This window comes from Mugil cephalus, chromosome 10, assembly GCF_022458985.1.
Source record: "Mugil cephalus isolate CIBA_MC_2020 chromosome 10, CIBA_Mcephalus_1.1, whole genome shotgun sequence".
Classification (NCBI taxonomy): Eukaryota; Metazoa; Chordata; class Actinopteri; order Mugiliformes; family Mugilidae; genus Mugil; species Mugil cephalus.
The window spans coordinates 279,346-300,590 of NC_061779.1; the positions used below are offsets into that span (position 1 = coordinate 279,346).

The 21,245-nt window shown below is 49.4% G+C and overlaps 1 protein-coding gene across 1 annotated transcript; it reads left to right on the forward strand.

Moving 5' to 3' along the window:
* The first annotated feature begins 2,870 nt into the window (after nt 1-2,870).
* On the forward strand, nt 2,871-21,096 carry ambra1b (autophagy/beclin-1 regulator 1b). The gene is made up of 19 exons (XM_047596403.1): nt 2,871-3,140; nt 5,176-5,380; nt 6,431-6,489; nt 7,432-7,615; nt 8,245-8,417; nt 8,594-8,660; nt 9,030-10,576; nt 10,845-10,931; nt 11,858-12,046; nt 12,160-12,240; nt 12,352-12,452; nt 13,038-13,148; nt 14,183-14,371; nt 15,465-15,619; nt 16,070-16,209; nt 17,290-17,394; nt 18,039-18,226; nt 18,805-18,936; nt 19,159-21,096. The coding sequence occupies exons 2-19, from the start codon at nt 5,249-5,251 to the stop codon at nt 19,644-19,646; spliced, it is 4,128 nt and encodes a 1,375-aa protein (XP_047452359.1). The 5' UTR covers nt 2,871-3,140; nt 5,176-5,248; the 3' UTR covers nt 19,647-21,096.
* Nucleotides 21,097-21,245: the final 149 nt, after the last annotated feature.

The window sequence follows — 21,245 nt, forward strand, 5'->3', positions numbered from 1 at the left end:
GTCTGGTCTCACCTCGTCTCACCTGGTCTGGTCTCACCTGGTCTCACCTGGTCTGGCCTCACCTGGTCTGGCCTGGTCTGGCCTCACCTGGTCTGGCCTCACCTGGTCTGGTCTCACCTGGTCTCACCTGGTCTGGCCTGGTCTGGTCTCACCTGGTCTGGCCTCACCTGGTCTGGTCTCACCTGGTCTCACCTGGTCTCGCCTGGTCTGGTCTCACCTGGTCTGGCCTGATCTGGCCTCACCTGGTCTGGTCTCGCCTGGTCTGGCCTCACCTGGTCTGGTCTCACCTGGTCTGGCCTCACCTGGTCTGGCCTGGTCTGGTCTCACCTGGTCTGGCCTGGTCTGGTCTCACCTAGTCTGGTCTCACCTGCTCTCACCTGGTCTCGCCTGGTCTGGTCTCACCTGGTCTGGTCTTACCTAGTCTAGCCTGGTCTGGCCTCACCTGGTCTGGCCTCACCTGGTCTGGTCTCACCTAGTCTGGTCTGACCTGGTCTGGCCTCAGCTGGTCTGGTCTCACCTGGTCTGGTCTCACCTGGTCTCACCTGGTCTGGCCTCACCTGGTCTGGCCTGGTCTGGCCTCACCTGGTCTGGTCTCGCCTGGTCTGGCCTCACCTGGTCTGGTCTCACCTGGTCTGGCCTCACCTGGTCTGGCCTGGTCTGGTCTCACCTGGTCCTCAGCCTGGTCCTGGTCTCACCTATCTGGTCTCACCTGCTCTCACCTGGTCTCCGCCTGGTCTGGTCTCACCTGGTCTGGTCTTACCTAGTCTAGCCTGGTCTGGCCTCACCTGGTCTGGCCTCACCTGGTCTGGTCTCACCTAGTCTGGTCTGACCTGGTCTGGCCTCAGCTGGTCTGGTCTCACCTGGTCTCACCTGGTCTGGCCTCACCTGGTCTGGCCTCTACATTTGTGAACCCAGTCGTCCTGGTCCATCAGATCCTTTGGGCCTGAAGTCAACAGGACGTTTAAAACATCTGGTCTTATTATGTGATAACGACGATTAAATGAAGATCAGATCCGCGTCCGTCCGGCGGCTGAATGAACCTGGGTTCATCTGCTGGAATGTACTCATGAGGCGTTTCTATGGAAACCAGCTCCAATACTATAAAAATAGATATAAAATAGTTTGGGACAGGAAATGACTCATTTCAGTTTTTGTGTTATTTTTTTGTCTTTGTTATTTTTTTGTCTGTGTTATTTTTTTGTCTTTCCATGACCCAATAACAGTGTTAACATGTCGTCACTGAGGCCGAGGCGTCTGACATAGGCCGACGTTACACAATCAGACGCCTGAACATCTACAGACAATTACACACAAATACAGAAAGAAAACGAAATCAACTGCTACATGTGAGTTATGTCCCTGTGAACTATTTTACATGATGACTTCAGTTATTCCTTCATCTCACACCAGACACGTCTGTATTCTACTGTTTTGTTCTTGTTTTACATATTTTAAAATAAAGAGCCTCTGATAATGTGACTTCTTCCTTTTATTCCTTTGATAAAATGTTGAACATCAGGGAGGATTTTATTCGTCGCTCCAAAAATCATTTCTAATCTATTTTTTATTGAACTACATCTTTGAATTTGAATGCGTCACATTCGATAAATGATCTATTAGTTGGTTCTAAATAACCCACTTTATTTATGACTTATAAAGCTCGTTTTAGTTTAATTATGGGACCTAAGTTTGATTCAACAGTTCCTGAGCCTCTACACAGTTTGTCATGTGTCTGTCTGGCATCGTCACTGAGCTTTATAATAGATATGAGCTGTTTGTTTTACAGCCGTAACTAAGACCAGTCCACATTAGCTGTAGTGGAGGAGGTGACACATACTGAGATCTTACATCCATGGACTCGTGTTTCATACCAAGTCTGTCATTAGTGGACAGAGACACTGGTGAGTCCATCTAAGTTCATTTCACTGAGTCAAACGGGATAATTCTGAAGGACCAGGTCAACAATGAGCAAACAACCGAGTCTTTCAATCCTGCAAAGAGGAAAATGCACTTACAAACATACACAGGCAGAGTTCAGTAAACCTGGTCTCTGAATCAGAATCACAATAGTTTTATCGTCCTCGTACCTGTTACTGTCTGAAATTATAAAACGTTCCATAAAGTGTAGGAAAATAAAATAATATAAAGAAACAGAAACACAGAGATAAAGACAGTAAAGAGCACACGGCTTACACACACACACACACACACATATATATATAAAATAAATGGCATCACTTCCAGGACTTGTTCTTGTTTCCTCTGAAGACCTTGTCTGGATGTCTGGGCTCTTTGTCCTGCTGCAGGATAAATGTGGGGCCCGTCCTCCTCCTCCCTGATGGTCTGGATGATGGATCAGTTTCTCCCTGAGGACCAGACATCATCCGTCCACATGTTTCTGAGCCCAGTTCCCAGGTTCTGTCCAGACTGGTCCAGACAGTAGCTGGTGGACCTGGGTCAGGTCTGAGCTCATGTCTCTGCTGGACGTCTTCACATTTCAGAGGGAAATAATCTGGATGTGTTTTTCATCCTCAAAGTTTCCTTTGGTCGACCCCTGAGTCTCTGATCCTGCTGAACCCTGAAATAGATCCAGAGGACCAGGAAGGACTGATGCTGGGTGAAGGTTAAGTTGTAGAAACACCAGATACTGATGGGACTTAGAGTTTTATTCTGTTCATTCACTCTGTATTTAGTAAATTGATAAAACAAAAAAAAATCATTATTTATATTTTTGAAAGCATTCTTAGTTTACTGATTATTTTCACACCTGCCTAAAACTTTTGCACAGTACTGTATATTTATATATATACTAATTTTATTGAATGGGAGATTTTTTTCCACCGTGTTCGAGTCGTGGTGATCGGTGCTCTGTTGGTTCGCCTGAGCAGCTAGCTGCTAGCCTGCTAGCTGGATACGCAGTAGCAGTGTGTCGTCGGGCAGCTAATAAAATAGGACCAATGCCTTAAAAACGGATTCTCCTCGGCCCCTCTGATAATGTGAATGTTTCCCTGACTCCCCTCTTCAGCCCGAGAGCTTCTGGACTCTGATGTTCGCTCCACATTCTTTATTATTTCTCATTTTCCGTGTGTTAGCAGGCTAGCCTGCTAGCACCGCCTGTGATGGCAGCGCCGGAGAGCCAGGTAGGCCGCACGCGCTTTAAACCTCATTTTATTTATATTTAGGGCCAGATTGACCCCATTCAACGTGTATCGTCTCTAGATATATGCCTAACACAATTTTCTTCGCTTCACATTTAATGACTTTTCCTAATTTAATTCCTGTGAGCAGATTTCTGACATGAAATCCGGGGACACATACAGCTCGGAGATAACAAAAACAATGAAATGTTATCGAGATGAACCGAAGAAACTGGGACAATTATTTCATTTATTTAGACATATTTATTCATATTTATTCATATTTAAACTGCTATGTCGGTAATGTCAATAGCTATCAATAGGCTACCGTAGTGGTTGTAGTCTACGCGCAACCTTTTTGTTCTCATTCATAAACGCTAAAATCAGGGACATTTACAGCACTGAGATAAAACATTAGGAATTAAATGTTATGAAGATGAATTGAAGAAATAGTTACAGTTTCATTATATTGACATAGTTATGCATATTTAAACATTTTAAACTGCTATGTCTGTAATGTCAGTAGCCACCCATAGGCTACCGTAATCATTCTTGTTGTAGGCTGCGCGCAACATTTATTTTATTTTTATTTTTGTCTGATTCATAAAACGATAAAATCGGGGACATTTTCGGGGACAGCTTTAGCCGGGGGACAGGTCATCCAAAACGGGGACTGTCTCCAGAAATCGGGGACGTCTGGTGACTGTAATTTATCCGGACACTGTCAGTAATAATTACACAGGGTAAATTATAAGTGAGGACAATAAATAATGATGAAATACAGTATAAACTGTAGAATATGAGTTGTGTGAAATGTGTTAATATAAATCTGTCTAGTCCAGTGGATAAACTAGAGACAGAAGTTATTTACATATAAAAGTCTTACATGTCATTTTCACACGTTTGTAAGTTCACGCTGTGGCTGATTAAACCCTCTGGGAGCTGAGTTTGAGACCTAAAGAATAACAGAATCACATGGACAGAGACTCTGACGTCCTTGTCCAGCTCGGTTCTGGTCCATTTTACCAACATGACCAGTGCATCCTCGTTCTTCTCCCTGTTTGTTTAGAGCTGGACGTGTGTGACACAGATTGCCTCCTGGGTAATGTAGTTTAAGAGCCGTGATGAACCCTATCGTCCTCATGATGAAAGCAGGAGACACGCCTCAGAAACCAACAACATTAGTTTTTACTAGTGCTGTCAAATGATTAAACCCTTTAATCAGATTAATCTCAGGTTGATGTGGATTAAATCAGATTAAATCTCCTTCGTGTTTAATCTCTATTGATTTGTTTCATTGTTGATGATCAAACAGAGAAAATATCAAACACCTTCAACAACCTTTAGTGTCTTTCTTTGTCCACCATGTGTCCACATGGACGTGTCCCTGTTGCTATGGAGACAAACTAACTTGTGGACATTGTCCAACCAGAGCAGAGCTGACGCTTCTTATTGAGAACAGTGTCTCCCAGTGAACAGTGGCTGCAGGAGTGGACACATATTAGCAGCAGCATTGGCAGCTTGTCTTTGTCTTGGTTTGTCTTGGTTTGTCTCCAGCTGTTAGCCGCGTTAGCCCAAGTGCTAGCAGAATCCCCTGGCTAACGTATGCTTGGCTTGGTTCATGTGCTGTTTGAAGCTGGAAAGAAAACTCCTTCCTGCAGAGTGTGATGATACTTTATGTGTCTCCACTGGTCCCTCTTGGTGTCTTTGTCCTCAAATGTCCCATGGAGAGGACCAACGTGCTGTTTAGCGTCTTCCATCTTTATGGGTTGGTTCTGCTGCCTGTCACTACCGGATCAGCTGGTGCTAACGCTAACGCTACTTGGACAAACTGAGACACGTTCACAGTCGTTCTGCTGCAGATGCTTCATTAATCACATTCATCATGATGATGATTAATTAACGTTTGTTAAGCCCCAGTTTTTAGTAAATAGTGAATTCATTGTGAATAAACTGGTTCTGGTGTTGGATCAGGTCAGGACCAGCTGGTTCTCGGTTGTTCCGTGGTGTCAGGAGAACTGAACCTTCCTCCTCTCAGCCTAGACTCTGCATGGCGACCGACTGGCAGCAGTGGGAGTGAGCAGCTGATTGGCCGAGGCCCCGGTAGCGTCATGGCGTCCCGTCAGAGGAACTCGGTCCGGATCCTGTCCAGCAGGGAGCGGGGTTCCCAGACCTTCGGCTCCCAGCGGCTCCTGCAGCTCCTGGTGGAGGAGAAGGTCCGATGGATGAAGTGGCAGAGTCAGGTAAGAACCTGAACCAACACAAACACACCTGGACTGGTTTGGTTCAGCCCAGAAGCTTCATCAGCATCATACAACAAGTAGCTCAGACAAACGTTCTGATTGGTCAATAAGACACGTATCAGCATCACAGCACGACTGACTCATCACTGAAAATGTTGCTCCGCCAAGTCTGTGGCAACGCTGTGTCCGTCTCCATGGCAACGCTGTGTCCGTCTCCATGGCAACGCTGTAACAGTCAGAGCTGGAGCAGGAAACGGCTGAAAAATACGCCACAAAACGGATCCGTTTGTTGTTCACAGCATCTTTGTTATAACTTGACCTATAAAAATAAGCATTTTTTACTCATTTAAGCGTCATTGGTTTAGTTCAGTAAAGTCTGAGACGCGTTAAAACATGGACGTCAGCTCAGAGTTCACTCCTCTGGGACTAGAAAATCATTTACGGTTCAGATTATTTGCTGTAGATGTGAACTAGGTTCCATTACACATAGGAGGCTACTGACGTGACTGATTGTGTCCAGTTATTAGTCAGACCCCATTTATCTCCATGGAAACGGGAAGCACACTGGCAAAAAACTTTAAATTTTGAGTAAAATGTCCATCAACATGAATATATAATTTATTATATATTATTTATTTTGTTGGTAATTGTTGCATAATCACAATATTACCCTCGATGTGCGTAAACGTCATTTGCTTGTGGGTAATATTGCTTAAATAAAAACTAGAAGACAAGACACAGAAATATAAAAATAAAAAGTAAGAGTGAATCTGACAGGAGAGTCTTTAAAAGTCTGAGCGTTTTTTTCTTTGCAGGTCTTTAATCACATTTAGTCATTTACTGCTTCATTTGCATTTGGTTCAATACGTTGGTGGCGTCACAGTTACTTTCATCAGTGAAATAAAACTATCAGCAACACACAGAAACAAAACCACAGTGAGACCTGGTCGTGGATCTGCATTCAGGTCTTAAATTTAACCCTTAATGGTTTTAAAAGTCTTAAATGTGACTGTGTAAATGTGACTGTGATTCTCTTTGTGCCTCCGACAGAAGGTGGAGCTACCGGACAGCCCTCGCTCTACCTTCCTGCTGGCGTTCAGCCCCGACAGGTGAGACCCATCATAGTTAGCTTAGCAACTTTCCTCCTCACCTGTAGCCACAGGGCAGGTAGCAGCTAGATAGCACCAGGTAGCATCAGATAGCAGCTAGATAGCATCAGGTAGCATCAGATAGCAGCTAGATAGCACCAGGTAGCAGCTAGATAGCACCAGGTAGCATCAGGTAGCAGATAGATAGCACCAGGTAGCAGCTAGGTAGCATCAGGTAGCAGCTAGATAGCATCAGGTAGCATTAGATAGCAGCTAGGTAGCATCAGGTAGCAGATAGATAGCAGCTAGATAGCATCAGGTAGCAGATAGATAGCACCAGGTAGCAGCTAGGTAGCATCAGGTAGCATTAGATAGCACCAGGTAGCAGCTAGGTAGCATCAGGTAGCAGCTAGATAGCATCAGGTAGCATTAGATAGCATCAGGTAGCATTAGATAGCAGCTAGATAGCACCAGGTAGCAGCTAGATAGCATTAGATATTAGCTAGATAGCATTAGATAGCAGCTAGGTAGCGTTGAATAGCATCATGAAGCTGAACTGAACAGGTTCTTAAAACCAGGACAAACAGCATCAGTTTAAACACTGGAAACATCCACATAGAACAATGTCAGTAATAATGTGGAACATGGACGAATGAACGTTGGATGAAAGACTCGTATTTATGATAATATTATAATAATATTATTATAATGTTATCATAAATATTATAATACTATTATAATATTATTATAATATTATTCTAACTGTTTCCTTGTTTTAAACTACATGTTTTTATAGAGTTCCTGTGTCGCGCTGAAGCCTCCAGTTTTTCCATATTAATGACATTAAATGTTTGTTCATTCATTCATGTGTTCACGTCCTCTGGTCCGGAGAAGAAGAACCGGACTCTTTGTGTGTCTGTGGTTCTGGATCAGCTGACATGTTGTGTGTTTGTTGTGTCCCAGGACTCTGATGGCGTCCACTCACGTCAACCACAACATTTACATAACGGAGGTGAAGACTGGAAAGTGCCTACATTCCTTAGTGGGTCACCGTAGGACCCCCTGGTGCGTGACCTTTCACCCCACCATCCCCGGCCTGGTGGCGTCCGGCTGCCTCGACGGCGAAGTCCGAATCTGGGACCTTCACGTGAGTTCAGGGTTCTGGTTCCTTTAAATCACATTTATATTCTATACAGGACCTGAACCAGGACCTGAACCAGGACCTGAACCAGGACCTGAGTCTGGACCTGAGTCTGGACCTGAGTCTGGACTCATGGACTCTGGGTTAATGTAGAGCAGGGGTGTCAAACCTAAGGCCCGGGGGCCAGAACCGGGCCGCCAGAGATATCAGCTGGAAATATTTGACAAAATAAGACATTTCACAGTTTTTCATGACATGAAGCAGAACTTTGTTGCACTAAAGAAAAGGAAACATTTGGAGTTATTCACCATATTTATCAGGTTCTTTGTTGTGTCTTTTTTATGAAGAAATGTGTAAACTGGTTAAAACCTGTGTGTGTCTGTGTGTGTGTGTGTGTGTGTATATGTGTGTGTGTCTGTGTGTGTGTGTGTGTGTGTGTATATATGTGTGTCTGTGTGTGTGTGTGTGTGTATATGTGTGTGTGTGTGTGTGTGTGTGTGTATATGTGTGTGTGTGTGTGTGTGTGTGTGTGTGTATATATGTGTGTGTGTGTGTGTGTGTGTGTGTATATATGTGTGTGTGTCTGTGTGTGTGTGTGTGTGTCTGGTTGTGTGTGTCTCTGTGTGTGTGTGCAGGGCGGCAGTGAGAGCTGGTTCACTGAGAGCAACGTTGCCATCGCGTCTCTCGCTTTCCATCCGACCGCTCAGCTTCTGCTCATCGCCACCAACAACGAGCTCCACTTCTGGGACTGGAGTCGCCCGGAGCCGTTCGCTGTGGTCAAGACCGGCAGCGACACGGAGCGAGTGCGGTGAGTCCGGTAACACAACACAACAATCACCCGTAAACAACCACAACTCCACACTTTTTACATCAGAGAATCATGAAATGTCCTTTAAAGTAATGAATGTTTGACTGAAAGTAAAGTTTGTTCCTGTTTGTTCCTGTTTGTTCCTGTTTGTTCCGGTTTGTTCCGGTTTGTTCCAGGTTGGTGAGGTTCGATCCTCTGGGTCATAACCTGCTCACAGCCATCGTGAATCCATCCAATCAGACGGTGAGTCTCACTCTTCTTCATATATTTATTCCTGGAGGAAACAGTCGGAGGAGATTTGTCCCAAAAAGGACACGGACGAACATTTCAGCCTTTTTAAAAAGCTTAAAGTTAAAGTCAGCGACATTCTCACTGAATCCTAGTGTTTGCTCAGTAAACGGGTTCATTAGCTTTAATCAGGAGACGTCAACAACATGTAGTCGCCCCCCCCACTGGATTATTACAGTTATTATATTATATTTATCATTTTATGTTACGTTAAATTATTAAACTTAATATTCTGTCCAACAAACACGTCTCTTAAAATGACCCCCTGCCCCCCCCCATCTCTCTGTCCCCCCCCGTCCCCCCGTCCCCCCTGTCCCCCCCCAGAGTGAGGAGGACTCGGAGGTCCCCATGGACAGTGTTGAGATGTCTCATTTCCGCCAGCGCTCCTTCCTCCCCTCCCAGCCGGTGCGTCGTACTCCCATCCTCCACAACTTCCTCCACATCTTGTCGTCCCGGTCTCCGGGGGCTCAGGGGGGGGGCGAGCCTCCGCGTCCCCTGGGTGAGGGTGGAGGAGGTCTGGGCGACCCCCCCGGCGCCGCTCTGGCCCAGTACCCGGGCTCGGAGCGGGGGCCTCCCTTCCCCGGCTGCACCCAGCACCTGGGCATGGTCTGCCTGTGCAGCCGCTGCTCCGTGGGCCGTGGCCCCCCCCTGGCCGCCGACGGCTCCTCTGCTCCTCAGCCGGACTCCAGGGGGGGGCCGGACGCTCCCCAGCCCCCCCCGGCCTCCACCTTCTCCTCGGCCCGGACCGAGCCCAGGCAGCCCTCGGAGCGAGCCTCCGCCTTCACCTCCGTCTACTACAGCGCCGGAGCTTCTCTCAACCCCAGCGAGCCCCACCCCCACCCCCACCCCCACCCCCCCTCCAGGCCGGGCCACGACTGGACCCGCAACCTGCTCAGCATGAGGGACGGGGGTGTGGGCGCAGGCATGCTGCCCCCCAGGACCTCCTCCTCCTCCTCCATCAGCCTCCTGTCAGTGCTCCGGCAGCAGGACAGCTCCTCCCCCGTCTACACCTCCGCCTCTGAAGGGCGGGGCTTCCCCCCCCCAGGAGAGCCCGGCTCCCGGGACTCCTCAGGTACGAGCAGCGGCCACCACCCGTTCTGGGACGGCTCCCGCGGCAACACCGCCTCCTTCCGCAACGTGCTGCAGTGCAACCTGAGCCGCTACTTCATGGAGTTCGACCGCATGCAGGACCTGGAGCCTCCACTGGGGGGCGCCATGGCCGACGCAGGCCAGGAGCAGAGCCAGGAGCTGCTGAACAACAACATGGACCCCGACAGAGCCGGGCCGTCCTCCTCCTCCTCCACCTCCTCCCCTACCATCATCCACTACCAGCCCCCTCTCCCCCCTCCTCCCTCCTCCCACAGCCTGGAGAACAACGTCCCTCCCCCGGCCTCCCGCGGACACCTGAACCGCTGCAGGGCCTGCCACAACCTGCTCACCTTCAACCACGACTCCCAGCGCTGGGAGCGCACCAACCAGGCCTCCTCCACCTCCGCCTCCACCCTGGAGCCCTCCTCCTCCTCCTCCGCCTCCTTCCCCTCCCCTGCTCCTCCCTGGCAGCCTGAGGAGGGCAGGAGGACAGTGGAGGGCCAGACCCCGGAGAGGAGGGTTCCTCTGGAGCCCAGCGAGCAGCCGGCCTCCTCTGCGGGAGGAGCAGGAGGAGCGGGAGGAGCAGGAGGAGCCGTCTCCTTCCCTCTGGCGGCCTCCTCCAGCCAGCAGGGGGAGCAGCCCGTGGGTCTGGTCTACAACCAGGACACGGCCCAGTGGGAGCGGGTTTATCGGCAGGCGGCTGCTGGACGAGCTGCAGAGCCACCGGAGGCCTTAAGCCAAGAAATGCCTGTGGACCCCCCCGACGAGGACTCCCTGAGGAGGTACGTGTTAGACTCTGTCCTCACAGGGGACCAGTTCTACCTGGGACCTGGTCCTGGGGTCCAGGACCTCTGTGGTACCAGGACCAGGGTTCACCTCATTTATTACTTTACTACTTACAGACATGTGTTAAGATCAGAGACACCTCCCACATTAATCCACGTTAAACTGGTCCCTGTTAGAACTGGTTCTGGTTAAACTGGTCCCTGTTAGAACTGGTTCTGGTTCATCTCCACTGGACCTGAACTGTCTCATTGTTTGTCTCTGCAGGCGACTGTTGGAATCATCTCTGCTGTCGTTGTCGCGCTACGACATGTCAGGATCCCGAGACCATCCCATTTACCCCGACCCAGCCAGGTACGCCCCTTTACTCCGCCCCCTTTACCCCGCCCCATTGACCCCGACCCAGCCAGGTACGCCCCCTTTACTCCGCCCCCTTTACCCCGCCCCCTTTACCCCGACCCAGCCAGGTACGCCCCTTTACTCCGCCCCCTTTACCCCGCCCCATTGACCCCGACCCAGCCAGGTACGCCCCCTTTACTCCGCCCCCTTTACCCCGACCCAGCCAGGTACGCCCCTTTACTCCGCCCCCTTTACCCCGACCCAGCCAGGTACGCCCCTTTACTCCGCCCCCTTTACCCCGCCCCATTGACCCCGACCCAGCCAGGTACGCCCCCTTTACTCCGCCCCCTTTACCCCGCCCCCTTTACCCCGACCCAGCCAGGTACGCCCCTTTACTCCGCCCCCTTTACCCCCCCCCATTGACCCCGACCCAGCCAGGTACGCCCCCTTTACTCCGCCCCCTTTACCCCGACCCAGCCAGGTACGCCCCTTTACTCCGCCCCCTTTACCCCGACCCAGCCAGGTACGCCCCTTTACTCCGCCCCTTTACCCCGACCCAGCCAGGTACGCCCCTTTCCTCCGCCCCCTTTACCCCCGCCCCATTGACCCCGACCCAGCCAGGTACGCCCCCTTTACTCCGCCCCCTTTACCCCGACCCAGCCAGGTACGCCCCTTTACTCCGCCCCCTTTACCCCGACCCAGCCAGGTACGCCCCTTTAACTCCGCCCCATTTACCCCGACCCAGCCAGGTACGCCCCTTTACTCCGCCCCCTTTACCCCGCCCCCTTTACCCCGACCCAGCCAGGTACGCCCCTTTACTCCGCCCCCTTTACCCCGCCCCCTTTACCCCACCCCAGTCAGGTACGCCCCTTTACTCCGCCCCCTTACCCCCCCCCCCCCCCCCCCCTGCCAGGTGCTCTAACCTTCCTTTCCCTGCTCAGACTGTCTCCAGCAGCGTACTACGCTCAGAGGATGATCCAGTACCTGTCCAGGCGGGACAGCATCCGCCAGCGTTCTCTCCGGTACCAGCAGAACCGTCTCCGGGCCATGTCCTCGTCCTCGTCCGATAGTCCGGCCACTAACCCGTCCAGCTCCATGGACAGCAGCGACGTGGACTTCGAGGAGCTGGAGTGAGTTGTTTTAAGTGCAGCAGCTGTTTCTGGAGTTGTTCATGTTTTGACTAAGATCTGTTGAATTGTTTGATAGTTGGTGATAAAAACTTTCTGCTGGTGATGTTTTCCAGTGATAACGGAGACAGAGCGAGACACAGGACGCCACGAAACGCCCGGATGTCGGCCCCGTCGCTGGGCCGCTTCGTTCCTCGGTGAGTGGGCTGGTGTTCTACGTGGGGACGGTGGAACCGGCCATAGTTTAAACCTGTTCTACGTGGGGACGGTGGAACCGGCCTCAGTTTAAACCTGTTCCATGTTTCCAGGCGCTTCCTGCTGCCTGAGTACCTGCCCTACGCTGGAATCTTCCACGAGCGAGGGCAGCCCGGCCTGGCCACGCACTCCTCCGTCAACAGGGTCCTGGCTGGTAAAAACACCCTTTATTTACAGACAACGTCTAAAATACGTAACATCAGAAGCAGTTATAACTTCCATAAACACGAGTTCATCCGTCCTCAGTCCGATGTCACTGGGACGCAGGTTTAAACCAGGTGTCGACACAGGAACCGAACCGAGAGTCTCGACTCCTTCTGGTTCTGTTTCCTCCTAAACTGTCACTTGCTAGCTCTCTCCTCCTGCTAGCTCTCTCCTCCTGCTAGCTCTCTCCTCCTGCTAGCTCTCTCCTCCTGCTAGCTCTCTCCTCCTGCTAGCTCTCTCCTCCTGCTAGCTCTCTCCTCCTGCTAGCTCTCTCCTCCTGCTAGCTCTCTCCTCTTGCTAGCTCTCTCCTCTGGCTGGTGTTTTCTTCCGTGAACCAAACATGACGACAATATTCAGGAGAAAGACTCAGTTATTTAGAACCAGTCTAGTTTTACTTGGTCTAGAAACACTAGTTAAACCTGATCTAAAGATCTTTCTAGATTAGTTCTAAGGTGCCTACACACTGTTATATGAATGAAGAGTGTTCAGAGTGGAGGTCTGTAAATGTCTGGCTGTGTCTCTGTGTCGTCTCCAGGGGCGTCCATCGGGGACGGACAGTCTGCAGTCGCCAGCAACATCGCCAACACCACCTACCGCCTGCAGTGGTGGGACTTCACCAAGTTTGATCTCCCTGAGATCAGCAACGGTACCGAGCTGCTCCCAGTCTGAGTCTAGATGAACCGGGGGGGGGCTCAGTATTTAGGAGGGGTGGGACCTCATCAATCTAATCTAATGTATTAGAGCCTTTGTAATTCATTCATTGCAATTAATCTCATCTTATGTGTGTAACAACATTTGCCCAAAAAAACAGCATTTTTTAATTTAAATGGATTTTAGTGGACGACTAAATCAAATAATAGACACAGACGTGAATATTATAAACTCAAGTTCTTCTAATCTTAGTCTGAAAAAATGCATTTAATTGCATTTCAATTCAAAACAGTAGAAAAATAAATACAAAATGTCCGCAGTCAAAACTGAAAAGACCTAAAGTTAAAGTTTATTTTAATTCCTTTCTCATATAAATGGTCAATAAAACAAAAATTCAACATTTAATGTAATTTCTACTAGTTTCTCCTTCTGGTAAAACGCCTGTAAAACGGCTGCTAGCGCTAACAGCTTTTCATCTGCATGGTGGCGTAGCGTAGCGTAGCATAGCTTAGCGTAGCGCGGCGTAGTGTAGCGTAGCTTAGCTTAGCGTAGCTTAGCTTAGCGCAGGGTGGAAGAGCTTCTTTTTACACAATTTCCACAAAATCCACACTTTTTTCAAGGCTTCCATCAGGTTGTTGTTTGAAATTAACTTTGTTCCATCAGCCGTAGCAACGCGCTCTCACCTGGTTAATGCATTTAATTATTTTCTAATGAATTCATCATAATTGATGCAGACGTCCCGCCCCTAGTTTTTTATTTAGTTTTTTTGTTTCTCAGATAGAAACTCTCTTGAGAACCACAAATAAAAAGAAAGACAAAATAAGATTAACCTAAAATAAAAGTAAAATCTAGTAAAATACAAAAATAGTGTAAGCAAAAAAAAAGTTTGGAATCAGCCTGTGAACAATGAAAGTAGAAGAACGCGTGTTATATAGACAGGGCTGATGTTCAGGTTTGTCCATTAGCTGTAGAGTTCACGGAGTCTGTCCAGGTTTAACTCACACTCGTGTTTGTTCCTCCTTGTTTTAGCCTCGGTCAACGTTCTGGTGCCAAACTGTAAAATCTACAACGACGCCAGCTGTGACATCTCGGCCGACGGGCAGCTGTTGGCCGTGTTCATCCCCAGCAGCCAGAGGGGCTTCCCAGACGAGGGCATCCTGGCCATCTACTCCCTGGCTCCTCACAACCTGGGGGAGATGCTCTACACCAAGAGATTCGGTACCGCAGCCTCAAACCTGTTACTGTGGCCGTCTGATTACATGTGATGGGACATATGAGAGACACACAACACAGGAATAAAGTACTAGAGACAATCAGAACCAAGATTCTCAACATGGTCCAGAGGTTAAACACACGGGAGTTTTTTTCTTGTAGATGAAGATGAATGAGACATTTTTAATTTCTCCAGATCTGCATCTTTTTCTCTTGTTGTTCCTGGTTGTGTGCATGTGCATCCTGGACCTAACTGTCCTCAGATCATTCTAGATCATAAACTGGGACCAGTTCATATGTAAAATCACATGAACAGTCCTTAAAGTTTCCTTTATTTCTACCTTTTGATGCTAAAATATAATTATATTACTAATTATATGATCCAGTATTTGCACACACATAAACCTGAACAACAAGAAAACGTCGGATAATTTAACGTGTAGCGAGAACGTCAGCGCTCAAAAGACGAGATGATAATATAGATAAACAGAAACGTGGTGTTAAACGTCTGGGCCATAATAACCTGGTTCTTTACTGATAAGTCGAGCGCCGTCCAGCGGATCGAGACAGTTGAGGAAGTTTACGCAGTAACCGGTGGATTAAGAACATAGAGAGTAGATTCTGAGCAGTAAGTTTTCTGTTGTTGGCCTGAGACATTTGAATGAGGGCGGCTGTGATTCAGGACCAGGATCCGCTGGAAACACATCGTGGCTGATGTGTAACTCTGCTTACGTTCCGTCTGAGTTTCTTTAAACTATGATCCCAGGACACTGTTTTCTTCCTGTATTCAGGAAACGTTACCATCAGTTAATTATAGCGATTAATTAATTGTGAAATCAAGTGATCGTGACACCTCCTGTTGCACCGTATCATAGTATCATAGTGCTTATTCTATGTTTATATCCACTATAGACATATAAATATGTATTTTTTTCTTTGAATCACATTTGAGCCGTTTATGTTTTAGTTCAGTTCTGAATATGAGTTGTGAGAAGTGTCAGTTTAGTAGAATCAGCTCTGTTTATTTTACACAGATTTGCTTCATGTCAGGTTTTTGTTGTTGGAACCCAGCTGATGTTCTCTGATGCCCCCCCCCCAGGTCCAAACGCCATCTCCGTCAGCCTGTCTCCGATGGGATGCTACGTCATGGTCGGCCTGGCCTCTCGCAGGATCCTGCTGCACCCGACCACCGACCACATGGTGGCGCAAGTCTTCCGTCTGCAGCAGCCGCATGGAGGAGAGACCTCCATCAGGGTGAGACGGGGACGGGGACGGGGACGGGGACGGGGGACGGGACCCTAAAACCAGGTCTCAACAGGTTTAACCATCAACAGGGACCTGGTCTCTATGATGGACCCTGGTCTCCGTAGACTAGACTAGAAACCACCCTGATAGTAATGACACCAGACCTGGACCCAGACCTGGACCCAGACCTGGACCCAGACCTGGATCAAGACCTGGATCAAGACCTGGACCCAGACCTGGACCCAGACCTGGACCCAGACCTGGACCAGACCTGGATCCAGACCTGGATCCAGACCTGGATCCAGACCTGGACCCAGAGTGTCTAGAACCACCACAAAGCTCACATGTTCTCCAAAGGTTCTAGTGAAGTAGAACCAGTCTCCGTATTCATCCTGTGATGTTATATGATAAATATATTTATAATACACACATATTCTAAAGGTTCCTGTCTGGTTCCAGATGGTGTTTAACGTCGTTTACCCGATGGCTCCAGACCAGCGGCGCCACGTCAGCATCAACTCCGCCCGCTGGCTCCCGGACCCGGGAATGGGTCTGGCTTACGGAACCAACAAGGGAGACCTGGTGATCTGCCGGCCTGTGTGAGTGTGACACACGGCTGCTTAGAACCAAGAACCAAGAGAATTTAAGTGCATGTAAACACGTTACTACGATTAAAGTCAGAGTCTCATTATTATTGAGACGCCCAGATAATGAGAATGAATCTGAGTTTTCATCGGATGATGTGTGTGTTCATGCTCCACCACCGCTGCGCTGGCGCGTGACCCCGGAACAAACACGTCCAAGAAGCCGATCACAGAAGAAGAAGATGTAGCGCAAACATTATGTATAAGATAAAAAATGTTCTATTATCCGTCTGGTTGTTGTTTAAATGTCTGACACATGAACGACTCTAGTTTATTATATCACGTAATAGATCAACCAGAAATTGGGCCTTATTAACGTGGTATTAACCCGCTGAAAAGACACGTGTCGCCCCCTAGTGTGGAGGAGAAGAACAGTTATTAGATTTTCTCTGCTGCATGTAAACTGGGACAAGGACTGTAGTCAGAAAGTAGAGTTTAGAGCAAAGCTCCATTAAACTCTGCATGTAAACGCTCTGAAGTTTATGTGTCAGGTTCTTAATATTTATTGTTGACTCTCTAAATAAATCTTTAACTGTCACAGGCTCTAGTTCAGCCCGAGAGGGTTTTTATAGGACACAAGAACTGTTTTGCTTTCTACTTTTCACTGATTGACCTTAATCTGGAAGAGACGTAACATATCATTTCTAAGTGCATGTTCTTGTTCTGTAGAACATTTGGTATAAAAACTATTATCCAGAACAGTAACATATATTATCACCGTTAAATCAGGAGACGTCACAAATATGAAGCTAAAACGCTTCATCGTATATTTATATATTTATATATTCAGAGATAAAGAAAAGCTGGTGGTTCTGAACTCGGCTCAGAGGAAAAAGCTGCAGAGTTTCCCCCCCCCTCCTCCTCCTCCTCCTCCTCCTCCTCCTCCTCCTCCTTCCTCCACCAGGAGCTGATGTGATTATCCTAATAGTCAATCAGCCCAATTAGTGGCTTTAACGAGGTCGTGGTCTCTGTGATTCCATGAGCAAACTCCTCCTCTGACTTCCTGGATCCATTAACCAGCTCCTCTGTGTTCAGGTTCTATCGGAGCGACGGCGACAGCCCCGGAGAGTCCAGCAGCGAGCCCCTGTTCTCCGTCAACAACAGCGGAACCGGCCGGACCCGAGGTTCTGACAGACCCGGGTGAGAACAGTCAATTAATCTTTAGTATCAGCAGTCGAGACGTTTCATGTTCAGGACGAGAAGAGACAGAAAAGACGTTAAACTTCACAACATGGACACAAGCACATAAACATCACAGAACCTGGTAGAACCACAGAGAACCTGATGGTCTAGGTCTGGTCTAGCTCAGGTCTAGGTCAGGTCTGGGTCTGGTCTAGCTCAGGTCTAGCTCAGGTCTAGCTCAGGTCTAGGTCAAGTCTAGGTCAGGTCTAGGTCAGGTCTAGATCAGGTCTAGCTCAGGTCTGGGTCTGGTCTAGCTCAGGTCTAGATCAGGTCTGGGTCTGGTCTGGGTCTGGTCTGGGTCTGGTCTAGGTCAGGTCTAGGTCAAGTCTAGGTCAGGTCTGGGTCTGGTCTAGCTCAGGTCTAGCTCAGGTCTGGGTCTGGTCTAGCTCAGGTCTAGCTCAGGTCTAGGTCAGGTCTAGGTCAGGTTTAGGTCTGGTCTAGCTCAGGTCTAGGTCTGGTCCAGGTCTGGTCTAGGTCAGGTTTAGGTCTGGTCTAGCTCAGGTCTGGGTCTGGTCTAGCTCAGGTCTAGATCAGGTCTGGGTCTGGTCTAGCTCAGGTCTAGGTCAGGTCTAGTCCACGCTGATCCTGTGACTGGTTTTCAGGCCGAGTCGCTCCGGCTGGCGCCTGGACCGGGACATGGGTCTGATGAACGCCATCGGCCTCCAGCCTCGACATCCCGCCCCCTCAGTCACGTCTCAGGGAACACAGACGCCCATCGTCCAGCTCCAGAACGCTGAGACCCAAACGGAGCGGGACCTGTCCGAGTCCGGCACCGCCCAGCCGCCCCCCGGTACCGTCACCTCCTCTATCTCTATTATCTCTAGTGTCTGTATTATCTCTATTACCTCCTCTGTCTCTATTATCTCTATAGTATCTCTACAGTATCTCTACAGTATCTCTGTAGTATCTCTACAGTATCTCTGTAGTATCTCTACAGTATCTCTGTAGTATCTCTGTAGTATCTCTATAGTATCTAGCTGTAGTATCTCTATAGTATCTAGCTGTAGTAGTAGTAGCTGTAGTATCTGTAGTATCTGTATAATCTCTAGTATCCCTAGTATCTCCATTATCTCTGGTATCTCCATTATCTGTAGTATCTCCATTATCTCTAGTATCTGTAGTATCTCTGGTATCTCTAGTATCTGTAGTATCTCTATTATCTCTAGTATCTGTAGTATCTCTAGTATCTCTGGTATCTCTAGTATCTGTAGTATCTCTATTATCTCTAGTATCTGTAGTATCTCCATTATCTCTATTATCTCTGTTGTACTTAATATCTGAGTGAATCTCCTGCTCTAACTTATCTCTGAACTTGTTACCTGATGTTAAACTGCTCTAACAGGTGAGTCTCTGTCTCTGTGTCCTCAGATGTCCCCCCTGAGACTCCATCCACCAGCCGAGACACTCGGGGACAACAGGAGACGTCTCAGGACAGCGGAGCTCAGGACGGGGTCCAGACTGAAGCTTCAGCCGAGGCCAACGCCTCCACGGCTGCAGCTGGTGAGTCTGCAGGGGCGCAAAGCCCCGCCCCCCCCAGTAACTGAGGGCGTGGCCTACTTGATTGACAGGTCTGGACTAGTGTTCCAGGAAGCTTAAATGTTAAATTAAACGTGTCCTTTAATGTCCCTGCTGCTGTTCTTTAAAGTCTCTGGACCAGATGTGACTCATCGTTCCATAAATACATGATAATAAAAACCTGCCGTCTCGTGTGTCCTGGTCCAGGAGAGTCTCAGGACTTCAGTTCTGGGGAGGACGCTCTGGCCCGGATCCGGCGCCTGATAGCCGAGGGGGGGATGACGGCGGTGGTCCAGAGGGAGCAGAGCACCACCATGGCGTCCATGGGGGGGTTCGGGAACAACATCATCGTCAGCCACCGGATCCACCGAGGCTCCCAGACCCCCGGCCCCGGGGCCTCCAGACCGGCTACTGACCCCCCCACCTCAGGCCCCCTCCTCCTCCCCCAGACCTACCCCCCTCCTCCTCCGCCTCCCCCTCCTCCCCAGGCTGCTGACCCGTCTGAACAGCTGCCCCCCCTGTGGGGCCCCCGGCCCCCCGGCCTGTCTCTGGCCGTGGACATGGACGATGTGTTTGACGGGGCCCGGACGGACGAGGACTCCATGCCGGGCCCCTCCTCCTCGTCCTCCTCCTCCTCCCACAGCCCTCTCCCTGGGGGGGGAGGCGGTTACCGCGGCGACCCCTACAGCAGGTAGTCTCCTATTGGCCGAGCCTTATCTCAGCAGCCTCTCCTCGACCCGACCCGACTCTGGGGGGGGGCACAGGCACTTTCTCTGCACTTCTACACCTGGAGCTGAACTGCCACCATTCCTCATGGGCGGAGCCTGAAAGTGCCATGTCCCGGGGGGCGGGGCATCTCTCTGTTTTCCTCCCATGTGCTGCATCCGGTGCCATGTGATGTTGAACTGTGACTCGTGGTTGAAGTGTTTCACTTGTTTCTACGTGTGAATCAAACAAACTGCTGCATGACTTCAGTTCCTCTCTGGGAGGGGGGAGGACGGGGAGGAGGGGGGCTATTATCATGGCCTACTGCCCCCCCCCCCCCCCCCCCCACCGTCACCCTTCTAAATAAAAATTACCCAACCAGTTGCACGACTGTGGGTTTGGTGCAGACTTCAGATTGATTCTCTGGATGTGCAGGTGCATGCTGGGAGACGGAGGCGGAGGCTGAGCTGGAGGGCAGGTGCATGCTGGGAGACGGAGGCTGAGCGACAGGATGAAGTTACTTTAAACACTGAAATGATCATGGTCTCTCCTCAGTGGTTCAGAGATTAAACAGTGTCAGAAACGCTTTTTTATTTTGTCACATTTCATTTGATGAGCTGCTACGTGAAGAGCCTCAGAACCACGGACGCTTCTTTTCTACTCATGTTCGTTTCTGCAGCTCGAACGAGACGAAAATAAGTTTAACGAGTTTTAAGGATGAACATGAAGAGGTCTTTATCATGGGGGGGGGCAGTGTTTCAGAAACCTGGATTTGATGTTTACATACAAGTGGGTGGGGGGGGGGTCTCTGGTGGAGACCAAAACCTGAGCAACTAACAGAGACTAAACATGACGACGACGACGCAGCTTTAACTGAACTGAAACTCTGAAGGACCAAGACTGGAGCCCTGAGGAACCCCCCCCCCCCCCCCCCCCCCCCCCCCCCCGGTATTATCTAGACTCTAAATGGAGCCGACGACCTTCGGGTTAAAGTTCTGCTCCTGTGGTGGAAGAGGTTTAAGATTGGTGCTCTCCTTCCCCCCCACCCCCCCCAGAAGAAAACTTGAATTTGTTGACGTGTCGTCCTGTACAGTCATCGATCCGGATCCAGAATCTGATCCAGATCCAGAATCTGATCCAGATCCAGATCCAGATCCAGACTCAGCTGCACAGAGGTTCACCTCCAGTACTGTTTGAGTTGTTTATGTGTTGGGGTTGAGGGGGGGTGGGGTGGGGGTGGTGGGGGGTGGGGGTGGGGGGGTGAAGGGGGTCTCGTTTCCACGGAAACCCGTGGAGCTGCATGTAGAGAGGAAGACGAGCGCCTCCTGGCTTTACTTGATGGGTGAACGTGTTTGTGAATGAATGAGAAGGTTTCGCCGTGTCGCTCCTTTCACTTTTAGACGTGATGTAATTAAAAAGCTTTGAGAGATTTTTCTGTGACCGCGACTTGTTTCATGTTCTTCTGCATCAGCTGATCACATCCACTGGTCCAGGGCAGCTTCATATTCAGTGATAAAAACTAAACCTCCTTAAACCTGAGGCCTCGTTCCTGGGTTCAGTTACCATCAGTATCTTATTTAGAAGAAAAC